The sequence below is a fragment of the Bos javanicus genome, chromosome 2, assembly GCF_032452875.1.
Source record: "Bos javanicus breed banteng chromosome 2, ARS-OSU_banteng_1.0, whole genome shotgun sequence".
NCBI lineage: Eukaryota > Metazoa > Chordata > Mammalia > Artiodactyla > Bovidae > Bos > Bos javanicus.
The window spans coordinates 134,976,369-134,994,516 of record NC_083869.1 but is presented as its reverse complement, the minus strand read 5'-3'; the positions used below and the strand labels follow the sequence as shown (position 1 = coordinate 134,994,516).

At 58.1% G+C, this 18,148-nt stretch overlaps 1 protein-coding gene across 13 annotated transcripts in view; it reads left to right on the top strand.

Moving 5' to 3' along the window:
• The window catches only part of ARHGEF10L (Rho guanine nucleotide exchange factor 10 like), a 169,982-nt gene extending 158,432 nt beyond the window's left edge, over window positions 1–11,550 (top strand). For all 13 annotated transcript variants that reach the window (XM_061395356.1, XM_061395293.1, XM_061395362.1 and 10 more), the window contains 3 exons: window positions 1,145–1,319; window positions 8,925–9,047; window positions 10,465–11,550. In XM_061395356.1, the coding sequence (XP_061251340.1) occupies window positions 1,145–1,319; window positions 8,925–9,047; window positions 10,465–11,003 (837 nt within the window). In that variant the 3' untranslated portion in view covers window positions 11,004–11,550. The remainder of the gene's footprint in view (window positions 1–1,144; window positions 1,320–8,924; window positions 9,048–10,464) is intronic.
• Window positions 11,551–18,148: the final 6,598 nt, after the last annotated feature.

The following is an 18,148-nucleotide window of genomic DNA, read 5'->3' as shown; positions in this document are numbered from 1 at the left end:
TCCGTGACATACTTTCACCTGTCCTGTGTTTAAGCCATCAGGAACTTCCCTTGTGACTCTTAATTGTCTGCGCCACTGCTCTGGAGCTGTCAAGTTTTGGGCACGCCTTGTCTCCCTGCAGTGAAGACGAGGCTTGGCTCGCACCACGCGCCTCCCTTCCCCAGCGTTCTGCTCCCTCGGTGCCGTTGTTGTTGTTGCTGCGCCGCTCAGTCGTGTCCGACTCTGTGCGACCCCATGAACTGCAGCACGCCAGGCCTCCCTGTCCATCACCAGCTCCCGGAGTTCACTGAGACTCATGTCCATTGAGTCGGTGATGCCATCCAGCCACCTCATCCTCTGTCGTCCCCTTCTCCTCCGCCTTCAATCTTTCCCAGCATCAGGGTCTTTTCAAATGAGTCAGTTCTTCACATCAGGTGGCCAAAGAATTGAAGCTTCAGCTTTAGTCCGTCTAATGAATATTGAGGGTTGATTTCCTTTAGGATTGACTGGTTTGATCTCCTTGCTGTCCAAGGGACTCTTTTTCAGTAGGACGGTTAGTAAGCCTCGATTCTCCTTTCTGTGCCTCTGTAACTTCAGATAATGTGCGCGAGCTGCCACTTCCTCTTCCGTAGACTTGCCGCCCTGTCCTTCCCTCGTGTCACGGTCGAGCCTGGCGTGCGCTCGTCTTTCCCTCTTCCTCCTTCAGTGCTATCCCGTGGGTAGCCTGAGCTGGGCCACCTTAGAAGTACTGACACCCCAGGAATCAACAGACACAGCACACCAGGATTCACCCGCCAGTTGTTAAGCATTTACCAGCACACGGTGTGGGGCATCTGAGTCCCCTCCCTCTGACCTGGGTTCGGGGTTGGGTGAGCTTGGCCCGGGGCTCCTGAGGTCCCCTCCCTCTGACCCAGGTTCAGGTAGAGGTGGGTGAGCTTGGCCTGGGGCTCCTGCATCCCCTCCCTCTGACCCGGGTTCAGGGTTGGGTGAGCTTGGCCTGGGGCTTCTGAGTCCCCTCCCTCTGACCCAGTTCGGGGTTGGATGAGCTTGGCCCGGAGCGTCTGAGTCCCCTCCCTCTGACCCGGTTCGGGGTTGGGTGAGTTTGGCCCCCAGAGGCTCGGCCGGCCGGCCGGCCCGTCGCAGACAGCGCTCCTTCTGTCTGCAGCAAAGCTTCGAGGCGCACCAGGATGAAGCCGTGAGCGTGACGCACATGGTGAAGGCAGGCAGTGGCGTCTGGATGGCCTTCTCCTCCGGCTCCTCCATCCGCCTCTTCCACACTGAGACGCTGGAGCATCTGCAGGAGATCAACATCGCCACCAGGACCACCTTCCTGCTCCCAGGTGAGACCCTGCTGTCCCGGGTCGGGGGCTGTGAACGGGGGAACAGACACGGGGGAGGCGGCCTCCAAGCTGGGCCAGCCCATCTCATGAACCTCGAGGCAGCCTTTGGTCGGCCATGAGAACCGGGCCCCCCGGGGTGAGCAGCTGGCTGAGGGTTCCGACCCAGGCCTGCCCTCCAGAAGCCCTTCTGGCTGTCCCCGCGGCACAGCAGGCTGGCACCTGCGGAGGCAGGCTCCAAGCTTGGGGACTCCCACGAGCCAGGTTGCTTAACACGCCGTGTCGGACAGGAGGCCCAGCCCACCTATATCTGCCACTCCTCAAACCCAGTTCTGCCTCAAATCCCCTTCAAAATGAGCAAAGGGAAACAGAGAGGCCAAATACGGACCTCTTTCCTTAGAGGTCTCTGAAGAAAGGCTGGGGTCCCTCTGAGTCTGCCATCAGGGTCTGGGTCAAGGGGAGGGCGAAGGCTCTGATGTCCTCTACCTGGGCCGGCGCTTCACCCTGCAGGGCTGTTTGTGGGACCCACAGGGAGGGCTACGATCTGGGCGCGCCCTGCACCCTTCCCCTCACCCAGAGTCTGCCGAGGCCTCCGTGGAATTGGCCACAGGCCTCGCCCTTAGCGCTGATCCCTGTGAGCCATGCTGGGAGCCAGGACGGACGCGTGCTCAGGGCCCACCGCTGCCCCCAGCCAGCTTGAGAGCAGCCCTCAGGGCCAGCGGGCCTCAGCTTGACTTGCCCCCGAGTTTCCACCAGACAGACTGACCCGGAGCTGGTCTGGGAGGATGCCGGCTGGGCTGGGGGCAGCAGCTGGGGAGGACCCCAGGGCCAGGGAAACAGCAGGTGTGGCGGGCTGGCCCAGAGCTGATGGTGACAGGGACTCGGCAGAGGGCCACTGCAGAGGCTGGGAGTGGCATGCGCTGAGCCGGGGGCCAGGGCTCCTGCCTGGTGAGGCTGGGCAGAGGGCAGTCACGCCAGGCAGCACCTCAGAGGCCACAGGCTTCCACCCCAGCGGCCTGGTCCCTCACGCCACACAGGCTGCCCGGCGACCACCCTGCTCCTGCTCCCCCCCAGCCACTCTCACCGGCCAGTCCTCGAGTCCAGATGGGTGGCCGTAGCAGGGGATGCTCACCAACAACACGGTCAACAGCAACAGTGGCGGGACGCAGAGGCTGCACTCTGCCAGGAGCCCTACGCCGAGCTGGGCGCCAAGGGCTTTACGTAGTCGGGACCTCACTGTCCCCATTTTACAGATGCAGAAGCTGAGGCTTGTTCGGCAGGGTAAAGTGGCTGTCCCGTGGTCACATGGCCAGAGACAGGACTGGGAGTCACGTCAGGCTGGACTCAGTTCAGAGCCTCGCTGCGTGTAACGGGGGAGAGGTGGTTTCAGAAGTGGCCAGGGTCCCGGCTCGGCCACTGTGGGGTCACAGCAGGTCTCTCTGCCTAGAGGAGCCTCTGGTCCCTCTGTGGCGTGGGCAGTGGTTCCTGGCTCCGGGTAAATACTGTCAGGAAGATGCCTTGCTTAGGCCTGGGTCATCCATGAGGAAAACAGACGCCTTTCTAACCTGCCCCCCAGGGTGTGGGGCAGGGGCTTGGGGGACCTTTGTCATGGGCCCTCCCTCTCTCCCTCCCTCTTTACTTCCCTCCCTCCCTTCTTTCCTTTTTTATTTTTTAGCTTCAGTTTCATTGTCTCGCATAGTGTTTAGCCATTACGTGAGGTAAATCTATTTTAATTACAGTAAAAATTTCTCAGTATCACAGAAGTATTTCCACATCTGCGCTGATAGCTAAATTATTTCACATTAGTGGAACAATGGGGAAAAATGGATAACCTTCTGGGCCTTTTTCATCTTCTCAGTAAAGTCTGGGGGGGTGGTGGAGCAAAGTAGAGGAAGAGTCGAGTGTGTCCAGCGGCCGGGGGCAGGCTTTGTGGACTGACCTGCTGTGGGCGGAAAACCAGCAGCTCCTGCTGCACAGTTGCCACCTCCCCGCGGGTTTAAAATGCGTCTTCACGTCCAGTGACTGACTTGTTCTTAGGAGTTAGTCACCCTTAAAAAAGAACTTCTCTGGTGGCTCAGACCGTAAAAGATATGCCTGCAATACAGGAGACCGGTTTCGATCCCAAGGTCAGGAAGATCCCTTGGAGAAGGGAATGGCAACCCACTCCAGTGTTCTTGCCTGGGAAATTCCATGGACAGAGGAGCCTGACTGGCTACAGTCCATTGGGTCGCAAAGAGGCAGACACGACTGAGTGACTGACACGCTTTCAAGACACTTACAGAAGAAAGGGCGATCGTTATCGTGAGGATGACTGCAGACAGGTAACCAGAGTCCCTGGGGGTTAAACGACCAGCTTCAGGTCCCTCTGCTGAGGGGCCCAGAGCCCGGACCTGGGTCACAGCCGTCTCACGGGCTAACTGGGCAGCCTCCCGCTTCTCCAGCTTCTGTTTCCCAGTCTGAACGACAAGGGCCTGGGATCGGAGCTGAGCTCATGGGGCCAGATAGGAGCCCAGAGTCAGACAGGCCCTGCCAGCTGTGTGACCAGGCGCTCCAGCCCCACCTCTCAGTGCAGGCGTGGGTCTTCACCTGAGCCAGTGAGGACAGCGCCCCAGGGTCTCCAGGTGTCACAGCCCTGGGCCTCCTCCCCACGGGCCTGGCCTTTCCTAACACCAGGAGCCACAGGTGTTACAGCCCCAGGCCCTGCTGGCCGGGAGGCCCCAAGCCCAAGAGGAGCCAGCCCTGGGTGGAGGGGGCCTTCAAATCCAGCCCACACTGTGTCCTGGCGGGAGAGCAGAGCAGGATTCTTAAATTCTTTATTAGAGATATTTTTAAAAGGCTTTTAGGTATTTTTTTTTTCTCCCCCCACACCACCAAATGAAATAATTGTGTAATTACTAATGAATTTGTTCCTCTTCTTAAGTGTGGTCTTTTTTAAGGACGTGTTAAAAATTCATCGCGCTTCCTTCCCCCGGACCCTTTTCCTCCACTCGCCTCCCCGACTGGTATTAATGCAGTTTTGAACCTAAACTCCCTCCTCCTCTTAACTAGACAGGTCATTAATAAAATGTTCTCCGAGAGCCTGAGCTTTTTAAAGTTGTATATCTCCAGATAGATGGCTTGGTGAGTTGAGCACTGCCGCATTAAGTCTCTGTGATAAAATATTTATCCACCATTAGACTTTTTTTTTCCCCTTTTGGACTGTTGGTGAAGTGCCTTGCTCTTTTCCTCGAGGCAAAGCGGGAGGAGGAAGGGCCCGGAACGAGGTCTGCAGATGAAGTCATTTCTCCGTTCTGGCACCTCTTGCGGTTTCTGGCCGCCTTCCTCTCATTTGCCGGGTGTCTGTGCTCCGGGGGGCTCGAGGGAGGGAAGGGCATCAGGAAATGGTCGCTTGCTGGTCCTAAGGTCCCCGGGGCCCTGGAGTAGGAGGGAGGCGTGTAGGAGGGAGACGTCTGCCACTGCTGCTTCTCTTGGCTTTGATTATTTCGTGGATTTCTGGCTCTGATGGAGCTGATCTTAAAACATTCGGGTCTAGGTCCTTTTAATAATCACATTTTCCTAATAGCCTCCATTTATTGATTGTATATTATGGGCTAAGAGGTGTGCTGAACTGTGTGTATATGTATTATAGTGTGTGGGTATATGTGTGTATATTTATATACACACTGTGTTATATACATATATAAAATCTCTAATAATCATAAAATTGAGCAGGGCATGTACATTGAGCGATGGTAGAAAGTGGCTCATCGATGCACACAGCTGGTAGGAGACGCCAGCGCCCACGTCCTTGTTCCCTTCTCTGCTGTCATTCGTTCATCCTCTCATTAATCACAGGTCCTTTTATAAAGTGTTTATTGAGGTTTAGCTGATCTGCAATCTTACAGAAGCCGCAGGTGTGCAACGCAGCGACCCGCAGTTTTGAAGGGTCTCACGCCTTCGCCAGTTACTGCGCGACGCCGGCTGTGCTCCGTGTGCGGTGCCGTGTGCTTTGCAGTGTGTGTGTTTGAGGCCAGCAGTTCGTTCCTGCTAACCCCGCCTCTCTCCTGCCCGCCCCCGCCTTCGCTCTCCCCACTGGCGATCACTAGTCGTTCTCTGGATCTGAGTTCGCAGATCCTCTGCACGTGTCCGCCAGGGGCCAGGGCATTTGATCAACGTGCTGATCCTCTGCACGTGTCCGCCGGGGGCCAGGGCATTTGATCAACATGCTGGGGAGTCCGTTTGACACACAGACAAGCTGCTGCCCTCGGGAGGCTTACATCTGGGGAGGCAAACAGCACGTCACAGAGAACACAAGGGATTCCAGAGCCTGAGCAGAGCCACAAAGAGAACATGGAGGGGCTCGCAGCCAGAGCCTCCTCCACTTCCTTCCTGAGTCCCGAGGGCTGGGGCACCCGACGTCCCAGGAGCCGGTCCTGGTGGTGGGGGGCCCACACTCTCCGAATTGGTGCGGGGGTGGAAAAGAGTCCCAGCTCCCCCAACCCAGACGCTGTCTGTGAAACAGCCCAACGTGCCGGCTTCTTCCCCCACGCTGGTGCATTTGCACGTGGAATCAACTCCATGAACGTGACCTGTGGAACCTGCATCCTGTCGCCGGACTCACATATCCCACTGCCTGCCGACAGCTCCACCTGGGTGTCTAATGTGCGTCTCAGACGACATCCAGTCCTGAACTTGGGCGTCCCCCCAGCCTGCTCCCCTCCCATCCCGGGCTGTCTGCTGCGCTGCCTTGCACCCGGCTGCTGGACACAAAAGACCTGGGAGCCGTCCTTCCTCCCCTCCCCACCCCTGTCTGTCCAGCGTGTTGGTTCTCACCACCTCCCTGTCACCACCGCGCCTCGGACCCCATCATTCCTGCCTTGCTCGTCTCTCTGCTCGCTGCACCCCACCCCACCCTCTGTCACGTTGTAACCAAAAGGCTTCTCTAAAATCGGGGTGCGCTGCTCCCCTGCTCAGACCCGCCAGCCACGCCTCGTCGTGCTCAGAGTGAACAGTCCCCGCCCTCGCCTTAGCCCGGCCACCCTCCGACCCGCCCTCGGTCATCTCACGGCGCCTGGTCCCTGCGCCACGCTGGCTCCGTCCTCCGCAGAGCCGCTGGCTCATTCCCATCACCGGGCCTTTGCACGTGTCGTCTCCAGAGCTTCCCTTGGGTCTTGGCGTGGCTGCCTCCCCTTGTCATCAGATTTGGTCTCCTGGCTCCTGTCCCCCCATCCTCCCAGGAAGCAGAATGAGGCATGAAACCCGAGACTCCTCGCACCTACTGTCTACCTCAGCACCCCCTTGGAATCTCTGCCTGGTGTCTACAGTCCTTGCTTGTGTTTCCCCTTCCTCCGTCCCCTCCCAGGGCAGCATTAATACCGGTGTGTGTGTGTGTGTGTGAGAGTGTCGCTCAGTTGTGTCTAACTCTTTGCGACCCCATGGACTGTAGCCCACCAGGTTCCTCTTGTCCATGGGAATCTCCAGACAAGAATACTGGAGTGGGGAGCCATTCCCTTCTCCAGGGGATCTTCTTGACCCAGGGATCGAATCCAGGTCTTCTGTGCTGCAGGCAGATTCTTTACTGTCTAAGCCCCAGGGAAAGCCCCATTAATACGGTAGCTTCTGTTAAAAGTGAAGCGAAGTGAAACTACAGACTCGGTCTCAGCGCCACTCCACATTTCAGGTGTGAGTAGCCACAGGGGACGGATGGCTACTGAACTGGGCAGAGAACATGTTCATTGTCATAGAAAGTTCCAGAATGTTTGCTCCTTAGGAACAGAACTTTGTGCGGTTCCCCTCTGCCTCCAGCACCAAATGCAGTGTCCCCCCCCCATAGTAGGTCCTAGGGATGTGCCGGGGTGCTGAGTGAATGGGTGGTGAAGGTATCAGACCAGTGTGTTAGGTAATGCTGTGTGAACCCCAGTTAGTAACCCTCCTTCTGGGAGCCACACTAGTCTGCTCTGAGACTCTGCAGAGGAAGCCCATACACACGCAGGTGTGGAACGCAAGCAAGTTGCTCGAGCGTAGAGAGGCAGGGATTTCCCTGGAGGTCAAAAGGTTAAGACTCCGTGCTTCCAGTGCAGGGGCCGCAGGTTCAACCCCTGGTCAGGGAGCCGAGGCCCTACCTGCCATGAGGCACGGGCGAAGAAAGAGCGGAGAGGCGGTGTAGAAGCATTAGGCTGTAATAAGTGACAGACTCGCGCTCTGCCCCCCACCCCATCCTGCACTCACCGGCTGGGTGACCTCTTTGGACCTTAATATCCTCATTGGAAAATGGGCACACATCCAGGCCGTGCTCACCTCTCAGCTGTTTCAGGCTTGCATCGGGCTGGGGCAGGTGTGTGAAGTGCTCTGGAACCCGCAAGGCAGTACTTCTCACAGTGTGGCCCCGGGGCCAGCAGCCTGGGTGTCCCTGGGAACCTGCTGGAAATGTGGGCTTGCGCCTCCCCTCTGGGGTCAGCCTGCGGGTGTCCACTCTCCCGCTGGTGCTGACACAAGCCCAGCCTGAAAACCCCCTGTTCCGAGCATCACTTCACATGGTGTGGCGTGACTTGGAATTTGAGGAGAGACTAGGTCTGTCAGTGGGCAGAAGGATCCAGGCTGGGGGTGAGACAGCCCTTTGGGAGGGCAGGCCTGGGCCCCCAGCGCCTGCCTCACACCCCTTCCCGTTGCCCGGAATAGTCAGCAACAGCGGCAGCGATGGAGGCCGGCACCCACCCGCGCATGCCGTGTGCCAGGCTCTGGATTACGTGACTCACAGCCACTGGCTCATTTACTCCTCAGGATGAGGTTGTGAAACGCCATCATCGTTGTGTTGTGCAGTGAGGGAACCCGGGCACAGAGGGGTTCTGTTTCCGGCCTGAGGATGTGGAGCCAGGAGGTGGCCGAGCCGGGGTTTGGACCTGGTGCCTGTGCCTGGCACCCTGCTCTCGGCTCAGGCTGTGCTGCCCACACTGCGCCTCCTCCCCGGAAGGGCACAGGGACCCACCTTCCCCCGCCACTGCTCCCCCTCAAAGGCAGAGCCAGCCAGGGGGTGACGACAAGAACTGGTCTGCAAGTCTGGACCGGCGTCAGAAACACACTAGTTCCCGGTGCTGGGAGCCCATTTATCGCGGGGCCTGGGACTGCATCTGTGCCCCTGCCGGAGGAAGGCCCGTGCGGGCAGGATGTCAAGGCCAGGCTGGAACCCACGGGGCTGCCAGCTCGCCCAGACCCCTCCCCACACATCCCTTCTGCACTGTCTGCTTCACCCTCAACCCGCACCTCCCCAGGCCTCTCTCTACTCCCCAGCTGGCCAGTTATGTCCCTGGCATGGGCGGGCCCTCAGCCTGCACCTCATGCCAGGTGAGCCGGCCACTGCATCGAGAGCCAACGTGGGCCAGCACTGTGGCATTCCCTCATTGTATCCCCAAGGCAGCCCCGCTTTACACAGGAGGGAACGGAGGCTGGGTGACCCAGGGCCAGACCCCAGCCAGGTCAGCCTCCCAAGCCCCACTCCTAATCCCAGGGCCGTCCAGCTTCTTGCTTGTCCCAGGAGAGCAGCCCAAGGAGCCATGCTCTCAGCTTTGGGGGCCCCGTGCACCGCCAGCCCCCAAGAGGACCTGCTGCTCACGCTGGCTTCTCCCTCTGCAGGCCAGAAGCACCTGTGTGTCACCAGCCTCCTGATCTGCCAGGGTCTGCTCTGGGTGGGCACCGACCAGGGCGTCATCGTGCTGCTGCCGGTGCCTCGGCTGGAAGGCATCCCTAAGATCACAGGTGAGACCCGGGAGTCGGCTGCACGTGGCCAGGGGAGGGTGGGTCTTGTGCCCAGGTGCGCGCTCTCCTGGTCTGGGGACAGGGGCTCGTTCCCAGGTGTGCGCTCTCCTGGTCTGGGGACAGGGGCTCGTTCCCCAGTGTCCTCTGTCACTGTTGATGGCTTGGTGGAATTAAAGCGCCGGCCCGGCAGTCTCCTTGCAGGTCTTCTTTCTGAGACTCAGTTACTTCATCTGGCAATGGGCACAGGAGGCACGTCGGCCAGATGGTTTATGATTGGCCGAGACACTCGACCAACAGGAGAGTTTCAGCTGGCCTCCCGCTCTGTTGCCACAGCAGCTTCCACGTGTCCCAGCTCCAGAGGCAGAAATAACTGAGGGCTCATGGGGACGGAGGTCCAGATACAACTATGTTTGCGTGGGTTAGAGGAGGGGCCGCCCTGATGCGGTGCTGGGATCTAGGGTCAGGAAGACCCCAGAGCTCTGGGCCCCCTCTCTGCCTCTGCCCTGAGGGATGGATGATGAAGTGGCCTCTTCCAGCCGCTGCAGGAGGGGAGGGCTGAGTGGAGTGGGAGGGAGACGGCCTGAGGGAGACACACCCCAGGTGGACCGCAAGCCTCTCTGCCCAAGAAGACCCTCTTCCTAAACTGCGGGACTTACTGCTTTCCTGGTCTCATCACTAGGTCATTTTTCTCATCCTGGAATCTGTCCTTGGGTTGCAGGGATGTGCTGGGCAGAGACCCTTCCCCCACGTACTGACAGCCTGGTCGGGGTGGTGTAGTCAGGGCAGCAGGTGCTATGATGGCAGGCGTCCTGGGGTCGGCGGAGCAGAGACAGGACTGATCGTCTCTCATGGGTGGGAGCCCTGCGGAGGGGCTGAACCGGGCCTCGAGGCCAAGGTGTTGAGTCAGGCAGATGTGAAAGGCTCTCTGGGCAGAGGCAATGTCTGGGGCAAAGGCATGGAGACGTGAGGATGGCCCAGGCAGGGAGCTGCAGGTGCTTCCACACCAAGGCTCCCCTTGTGGTTTATACGATCTCTTGTGTTCCCCTTCTCCACTCTTCCAAAGGAAGTAGCCCTGGAGCGTGGCAAGCACTCCTCCAGACCCATGGCCTTCCGGGAAGCTGCCAACGTAGATGGCAGTGACCCAAATAAGCCAAAAATGAAACCCAGGAAGTTCTCCAAGAGACTCGGTTCAGTTCAGTTCAGTTGCTCAGTCATGTCCGACTCTTTGCAACTCCATGCACTGCAGCACACCAGGCCTCCATGTCCATCACCAAGTCCCAGAGCTTACTCAAACTCATGTCTGTTGAGTCGGTGATGCCATCTGACCATGTCATCCTCTGTCGTCCCCTTCTCCAGACTCAATGGGTCTTTAAAACTCTGGGCCTTTGGGCCCCTTCTCTCTGCCCCCTTCCTGCAGGGAAAGGCATGGTGTCGCTCAACGGGCACTGTGGGCCTGTGGCCTTCCTGGCCGTGGCCACCAGCATCTTGGCCCCCGATATCCTGCGGAGTGACCAGGAGGAGGCCGAGGGGCAGCAGGCCGAGGAGGACAAGCCGGACGGGCCGGCTCCCGAGCCAGCGCCCGTGCCCGCGAGCCACGTGGGCGGGGAGCTGATCCGCAAGAAGGGCATCCTCCTACAGTACCGCCTGCGCTCCACCTCCCACCTCCCGGGCCCGCTGCTGTCCGTGCGGGAGCCGGAGCCTGCAGACGGCTCGGCCCTGGAGCACAGTGAGGAGGACGGCTCCATCTACGAGATGGTGGATGACCCCGACGTCTGGGTGCACAACCGGCCCTGTGCCCGCGACGCCCACCGCAAGGAGATCTGCTCCGTGGCCATCATCTCTGGAGGGCGCGGCTACCGCAACTTCGGCAGCGCCGCTGGCAGCCCCGGGAAGCCGACCCTGTGCGGGGAGACGGACAGCACCCTCCTCATCTGGCAGGCGCCCTTGACGCTGTAGCCCCGCCCAGGCCTCGCCGTAGCCCCGCCCGTGCCACGTGGCAGCCCGCCCGACTCTCAGCCTGCAGTGGGCCCTTCCGGGGGTCCAGGGTCCCCAGGAGCACTGGGTGGCCTCGCCCTCAAGGGGCTTGCACGGGGCCACGAGAACGGGCCTGGAACTCCGCCATGTACCTGAGCGGAGCAGAGGGAAACCTCTTCCTTTTTAAGAAAAAAACAATTTTAGTGTTTAGGGGAGTGGTTTGGGTGTGGGGAGATGGAGGACACCTCCGGAGGAGATGACCTTCTTTTTAAAAGCAAAAAAAAAACAAACACAAAACCTCACGACTGCCCGGCAAGCCCAGCGCCTCTTGTCTGGGCCCAAGCGGGGCTCAAGGGCGGCCACAGGACCCTCCTGGAGGGGTGCGTGCGTGTGAGTGTATGAGAGCGTGTGGGCTGGTGTGTGAATATATATAAATACGTATATATGGTGTATATTATATGTGTATAAATGAAGGTTGTACATATTGGAGCTCTGGGAGATGCTGGAATAAAAGGCAAGAATAACGTCAGTACTTGGGTTGCGGGTTGCTTTTTAATTTTGTTTTGTTTGGTATGTGGTAACCTAGACAGCATATTAAAAAGCAGAAACATCACTTTGCTGACAAAGGTCCGTATAGTCAAAGCTATGTTTTTGCCAGTAGTCATGTGTGGATGTGAGAGTTGGACCATAAAGAAGGTTGAGGACTGACGAATTGATGCTTTCGAACTGTGGTGTTGGAGAAGGCTCTTGAGAGTTCATTGGACTGCAAGGAGATCAAACCAGTCACTCCTAAAGGAAATCGGTTCTGGATATTCACTGGAAGGTCTGATGCTGAAGCTGAAGTTCCAATACTTGGTCACTTGATGCGAAGAGTCGACTCACTGGAAAAGACCCTGATGCTGGGCAAGATTGAGGGCAAGCGAAGGGGGCAACAGAGGGTAAGATGGTTGGGTGGTATCTTTGACTCAATGAACATGAGTTTGAGCAAACTCTGGAGATAGTGAAGGACAGAGGAGCCTGGCATGCTGCAGTCCATGGGGTCTCAAAAAATTGGACACGACTCAGTGACTGAACAGCAACAAGGAAGGAAAGCAGCTGTCACTGTTCCAGGTTGCTCTGGAACCAGCAGGAAGGACTGAGGCGAGGCAGTGTGAGAACAGGCCCCAGAACTGTGCTGTCTGGCGCAGTCGCCGGTGGCCTCATGTAGCTGTTTTTTAATTAATTACAATGAAATAGCACAGATTTTATTTTATTTTTCAGTCCCATTAGCCACATTTCTAGTGTGACTTGAGGTGCTGCACACACGAGGTTTTATGCCGACTGCATTCGACAGCACAGATATGACTGTTCCATCACCCCAGAAAGTCCTCTCCTGCTAGAGAGGGGCTCTTGGGAGCTTCTTTTCTGAATGTTTCTGGAAGAAAAGACTGGGCCCCAGTTCTGGAATGGTGTGGAGGCACAGGCCTAGGCATCGATTGGGAAAGCCTGGGAGGAAAAAAAAGATGAAGGCTTCACTGTGTGGAGGGGTGGGGGTGGGGCTCTGGGGCTGTTGCTGTGGGCCGTAGAGCTCTGCGGGGAGGGGCCTGAGACCCTAGGGTGTGACGGAGGGTGGGGTGAGTTCCAGGGGGCGGGAGCAGAGCCCATGCTGAGGGTGGGATTGGCAGGTCGGGCCAATTCTTGGCTTTTCTTGGGTTTCTAGAGCTGCCTGCAGGAAAAAAACAAAAAACCAAACCCAACCCACCACCCAGAAGGGAAGTGTTCTCTCCGCCTATCCGCCCATCCCTCTCTCTCTTGTCTCCATGTGTCTGTCCACCCCCAGCCACGCTTCTGTCCTCTCCTGCATACTTAACGGTGGCAGCACTGGCATGCGGGGAGGAGGGAAGCCGAGGGGGCAGGCAGACCTCCCAAGGTGGGGTCACACGGCTCAGTGAGTGTCTATGGGAACCCAGGGCAAGAGCCGCCAAGGAGGGGACATTTCAGCCGGATCCTGACCCGCCCACTGAGGAGTCATTCCCTCGTCCACTCCTTTCACACGGCCCTCGAGCCCTGCGGTTCTCAGGCCTCGTGCTGGCTGCTGGAGCCACAGAGGTGAGCAGGTCTACAGCCGTGACTGTCCCCAGGAAAGGCATGTGGAAAGGGAGGGCAGGCGGGGTGTCTGTGCGCAGGGCTGAGGGAGGGCAGGGTGTGCGGAGGAGTGCGGGAGGCCATCCCGCGGGAGCGGGCTGCCTGGGGGTGGTCTGATTCCTGGAGGGTGAGTGTCCAGTGTGGGTCCCAGGGAGCGGGAGGGGGAGCTGTGTCTGCAGGAACCCTGACCCTGGACGCTGACCAGCTGCATCTGGTCCAGACGCACCCACCTTCTCCGGGCCTCAGTTTCCCATTTTCTATCAAAGGGAGGCTCACTGCTGTCCTGCCCGCCTCTAATGGGAGAGGAGGGGCCTTGCTAAGTGCAAATGGGATAAAGATCAGGTCTTCATCTCATTGCTCAAGTTAATTGAACGCCCTGTCTGGGTGTGGCTCTCAGGCAGAGCTGGACAGGACTTATCCTGGGACAGTAAGTGTAGGTAGGGTTTGCTTGGGACGATGGACAAGCCTCAGCCTCAGATCTAGCAGACCTGTGCTCACGTCCAGCTTTGCCAAAGCCCCGATGTGTGTCTTTCAGAGCTTCCCTTCACCCCCAGGTCTCAGTTTCCTCATCTCTAAAATGGGGATGACGAGACCTTGCAGGAGTGCCAAGGACGAGTGGTATTAATGATACTTATTTCCACGAAGTCCGTGGAAAGTGCTGGAAAGACCCTCCCACGGCAGCTCTGTGATGATCCCTGTGTCATCCTACTCAGCCTTGCTCCAGACGACTTGAGGCAGGCTGTTCATATCAAGGAGTCCTTCCTCTTGTGCAGGAGTTAGCGTCTGAGAGCTCTGCGGTTCTGTTAGATCCCAGCTCTGGAGCTCACTCAGCAGAAGGGCACCTGCGAGATGTGGTGGGGCCCGTGAAATCCGTCACCGAGCAATTGACTGACTCCGCTACTGGAGTGAAATTATCATATCAGGCAACAGCTCATCTCGCAAGCCTCTGACAACAGAGCGAGGGGGAATCGGGGGAGTAGGAAGCAGCTCCCGAGATGCGAGGAGGACGTGCCTCGCATAGGAGAGGAGACCCTGGCTTTAGATACTGATCAGAGTAATAATAACCACAAGCACTCGGGGTGCCCCCGCTCGTCTCATCCTCACAGCCGCGCTCTGAGAAGCTGTTCCGTTTGCCTCGTTTTGCAGGTAAGGGATCTGAGGCACCGGGAAGTTAAGCAGCTTCCCAGAAAGCGTCAAGGCCAAAGACAGGACTGTCTGCCGCCAGAGCCAGACTCTGAGCCACCAGGTGACTCTGCCCCCAAGAACAGAACTTGGGAGACAAAGTTCCAACTGTGCTTTCCCCACGCAGTAGCCGTGTGGTGTCAGGCACGCGCCTTAATCTCTCTGTGTCCCAGCGAGGGGAGAGTGAACAAGCCCTGCCTTGGGAACCAAGAGCCTTTCAGTCAGTGTTTATTAAAAACTCACTCTTCCCTGAGAGCTCAGTGGGTAAAGGATCCGCCTGCAATGCAGGAGACCCCGATTCAATTCCCAGGTTGGGAAGATCCCCTGGAGAAGGGAAAGGCTACCCACTCCAGTATTCTGGCCATGGAGAATTCCATGGACCTTACAGTCCGTGGGGTCCAGAGTCGGACACAACTGAGCGGCTTTCACTTTCACGTGCCAGGGCCTGCATCGAGGTGGACACTGGGAAGACTGGTGAGCCAGACAATGCTCACGTCTGCCCCCTCGCCTTTCGATGGGGGATGCAGATGAACCAGAAGATAAGTAAGTGAAATGTGTCAGGTGGTGTCTGTGCTCTGGAGAGAAATGGCGCGGCGGGGCTGGGGTGGAAAGTCCCGGGGCGGGCACGGTGATGTTAACCAGGGCGGCTGGGGAGGCCTCACTGAGCAAAGAGCCACAGGAGGAGCACACTCGAGGCCGCAGAGCATCCTGGGTGGAGGGAGCACCACGTGCAAAGTGCAGGTGGGCCCCGGGGGTGGGGAGGGGCCCCTGGAGGTGGGTGTGCACTACTGGGCCAGATCGCGGGGGACAGGGGGAGTTGTGGGAGGGTTTTGAGCAAAGAACTGATGGCCTGCCTCTGGCTTTGTGACAATCTCCTGGTTGCTAAATGGAGGAAAATGCGTGGCGGCGGGAGTGGAAGTGTGGGGGCTGGGAGACCACCAGGAAGCTGTTGCCGCAATCCAAGTGCAAGATGCTGGTGGCCCGGACCACGGCGGGTGTGCCCGAGGTCAGGGTGGATGGGTTGTGACGCTGGAGCATCCGACGAGCAGACGCAGCCTCTAGACAAGCCCCTTGTCAGGAAATAGCTATGAGCTGGACCCTCTCCCAGCTGGGATTCTGTGCAGCTGCTGACCGGGGATCTCGGGCTGCTGGCAGACTGCTCCCAGCTGGGCACCCCAGCCTGTGGTCCTTTCCAGCCTGTGGTCCTTTCCCATATACTCAAGGACACTCACCCCCTGGGCCATCGCAGACCCGGGGGCTGAGACCCTCCCTGCCCTGCACTCAGCAGCACTCTCCCGCCCTGGTGGGCATGTCAAGGACGCAGACCTCTGCCCTCTGCCCACAGCTCTGTCTCCCTTCACCTCCCTGGCTTTCTCCTGCCTGTGCGAGGCCCAGGGTGTGGATGGAAAGTGCATTTCCTGCCCCAGGAACCCAGGTAGCGTCCATCCTCAGGCTTGTTCCCTCTGGTCGGCCCCGTTTCCGACTTGCAGATTGAAATGGGACTTCCGGCCAGGAGAGAGCAGCTCTGGGGCCCATGGGAGCCTCTGGGCTCAGACAAGGAGCTTTGATCTCGATTAATAACAGGAAGTGGCTCATCTCGAGTTTCCCCAGAAGCAGATCCTGAGATGAGGATTTTGATTCCAGTTGGGGACACTGAGGGGGACATGCTGCTAAGCTGCTAAGTCACTTCAGTCGTGTCCGACTCTGTGCGACCCCATAGACGGCAGCCCACCAGGCTCCGCCATCCCTGGGGTTCTCCAGGCAAGAACACTGGAGTGGGTTGCCATTTCCTTCTCCAATGCATGAAAGTGAAAAGTGAAAGTGAAGTCGCTCAGTCATGTCCGACTCTTCGCAACCCCATGGACTACAGCCCACCAGGCTCCCCCATCCATGGGATTTTCCAGGCAAGAGTACTGGAGTGGGGTGCCATTGCCTACTCTGAGGGGGACATGAGACAGGGACAAAAGTCAGAGCCAGGCCTGTTAGCTGAGCTGGTGGCCTGTGCGGAGGAGCTTGGGAGATATGCAGAACTTCAGAGTTGCCCTGGGCACAGGGCGAGGATGCTGGCATTTATCCCCACCTCTCACCAGTAGTGCCCTGGGTGGACGCTGCTCCCAGAGCCATTCGTCCCGGCCCTCCAGCCTGCCTCACTGCTCAGCCAGAGAGAGGGTCCTGGGCTGAGCATCCCCCTTACCCCCAGGAGAGTGTGCACAGCCCAGTAGAGCTGGCTGTGGCTTTTACAACTTTAAAATGGTTTCTTCCCCAACAGAGGCAGGTTTTCAGGAAGGTAATCTTGCTATGCACACAAAAATATCTAGTTAGGACCTCAAAGCTGGTTGTTTCTTGTAGGTTTCATCCCCCTCTGTCTCAGCTTAGGCTGCTATAACAAAAGACCATCTCTGGGTAGCTGAAACAGTTTCTCTGTCCTGGAGCCTGGGAAGTCTCAGATCAAGGTGCTGGAGGATTCAGTGTCTGGTGAGAACTCTTCCTGGCTTGCAGGCTGCCTTCTTGCCGTATCATTGCGTGATAGAGAGAGGAACTTCTGGTTTCTCTGCTTCTTACAAGGGCACTAATCTCATTAATGAGGGCCCCACCCCCATGACCTAATAACCCCAAAGGCTCCACCTCCAAATACAGTCCTATCACATTGGGGATCAGGGCCCACATTCAGCCCATAACACCTTCCCTTTCTTCCCTTGCCACACACACACACAGACACAGACACACACACACACACACACGCTATCTGGCATTGTTTTAGTGGGAGACATGGGGGCAGGCAAGGAGAGGTGGACTCACCAAGGTTCATAGGGGATGAAAGTAAGCCATGGGCTTACATCTTGAACACATCACCTTGGTACACAACTGGGCACCTTTGGGCTAGGATCACTGGGGTGTGAGACTGTCCCTTTCCTCACGGAACATGCAGTCCAGCAAGCAGGATGCTGGTGCCAAAGAGGGAGATCCAACTTCTTTTGTCTATGCTTTTTCAACCCCATGGACTGTAGCCCCCAGTCTCCTCTGTTCATGGAATTTTCCAGGCAAGAATACCGGAGTGGGTTGCCATTTCCTTCTCCAGCGTGTCTTCGTAGTACAAGGATCGAACCCGTGTCTCTTGCATTGGCAGGTGGGCTCGTTACCACTGAGCCACCAGGGAAGCCCATGTGAAAGCCCTGTAGTCACACATATAAGTGAGGGACCTGCCCTACTGTTTCACCAGGGGTCTCAGAACCTCCGAAACCTGCTTTCTTTAGGCTGCCACGCATGTACGCGCGTGCTCATGAGGGTGGGGTTCACACAAGGTCAGCTTCCGCCACAGAATATGGGGATGTAAACGACACCCAGCCCCCCCCAGTCTGATGGGTGAGACAGAGCCCACCCAGCATGTTCCCAGCCCGATGGGGAAGGGATCCTTGTTCTCAGGGAGTGCCCAGTCCGATGGGGCTCACAGCCCCTCTCACCGAGCTCTGTGCGGGAGCTGCTAGTTCGATGGGGAGACATGGGTCTGCCCTAGGGACCCCCAGATCTGACGGGGGACTCCCGGTCCAGGTCCCGGGACCTGCCATTTTGACGAGGAAGATGCAATTTCTGCCCAGGGGGAGACCCTAGTCTGAAGCGGGCATCCATGCCCGCCCTGGAGGATGCTCCGGTCGGATGGTGGAGGTGCCCGGCCTGAGCATCCATCCCCGCCCTGGAGGATGCTCCGGTCGGATGGTGGAGGTGCCCGGCCTGAGCATCCATCCCCGCCCTGGAGGATGCCCCGGTCGGATGGTGGAGGTGCCCGGCCTGAAGTGGGAGCTGGTCCCTTGCCCCTGGTGAGC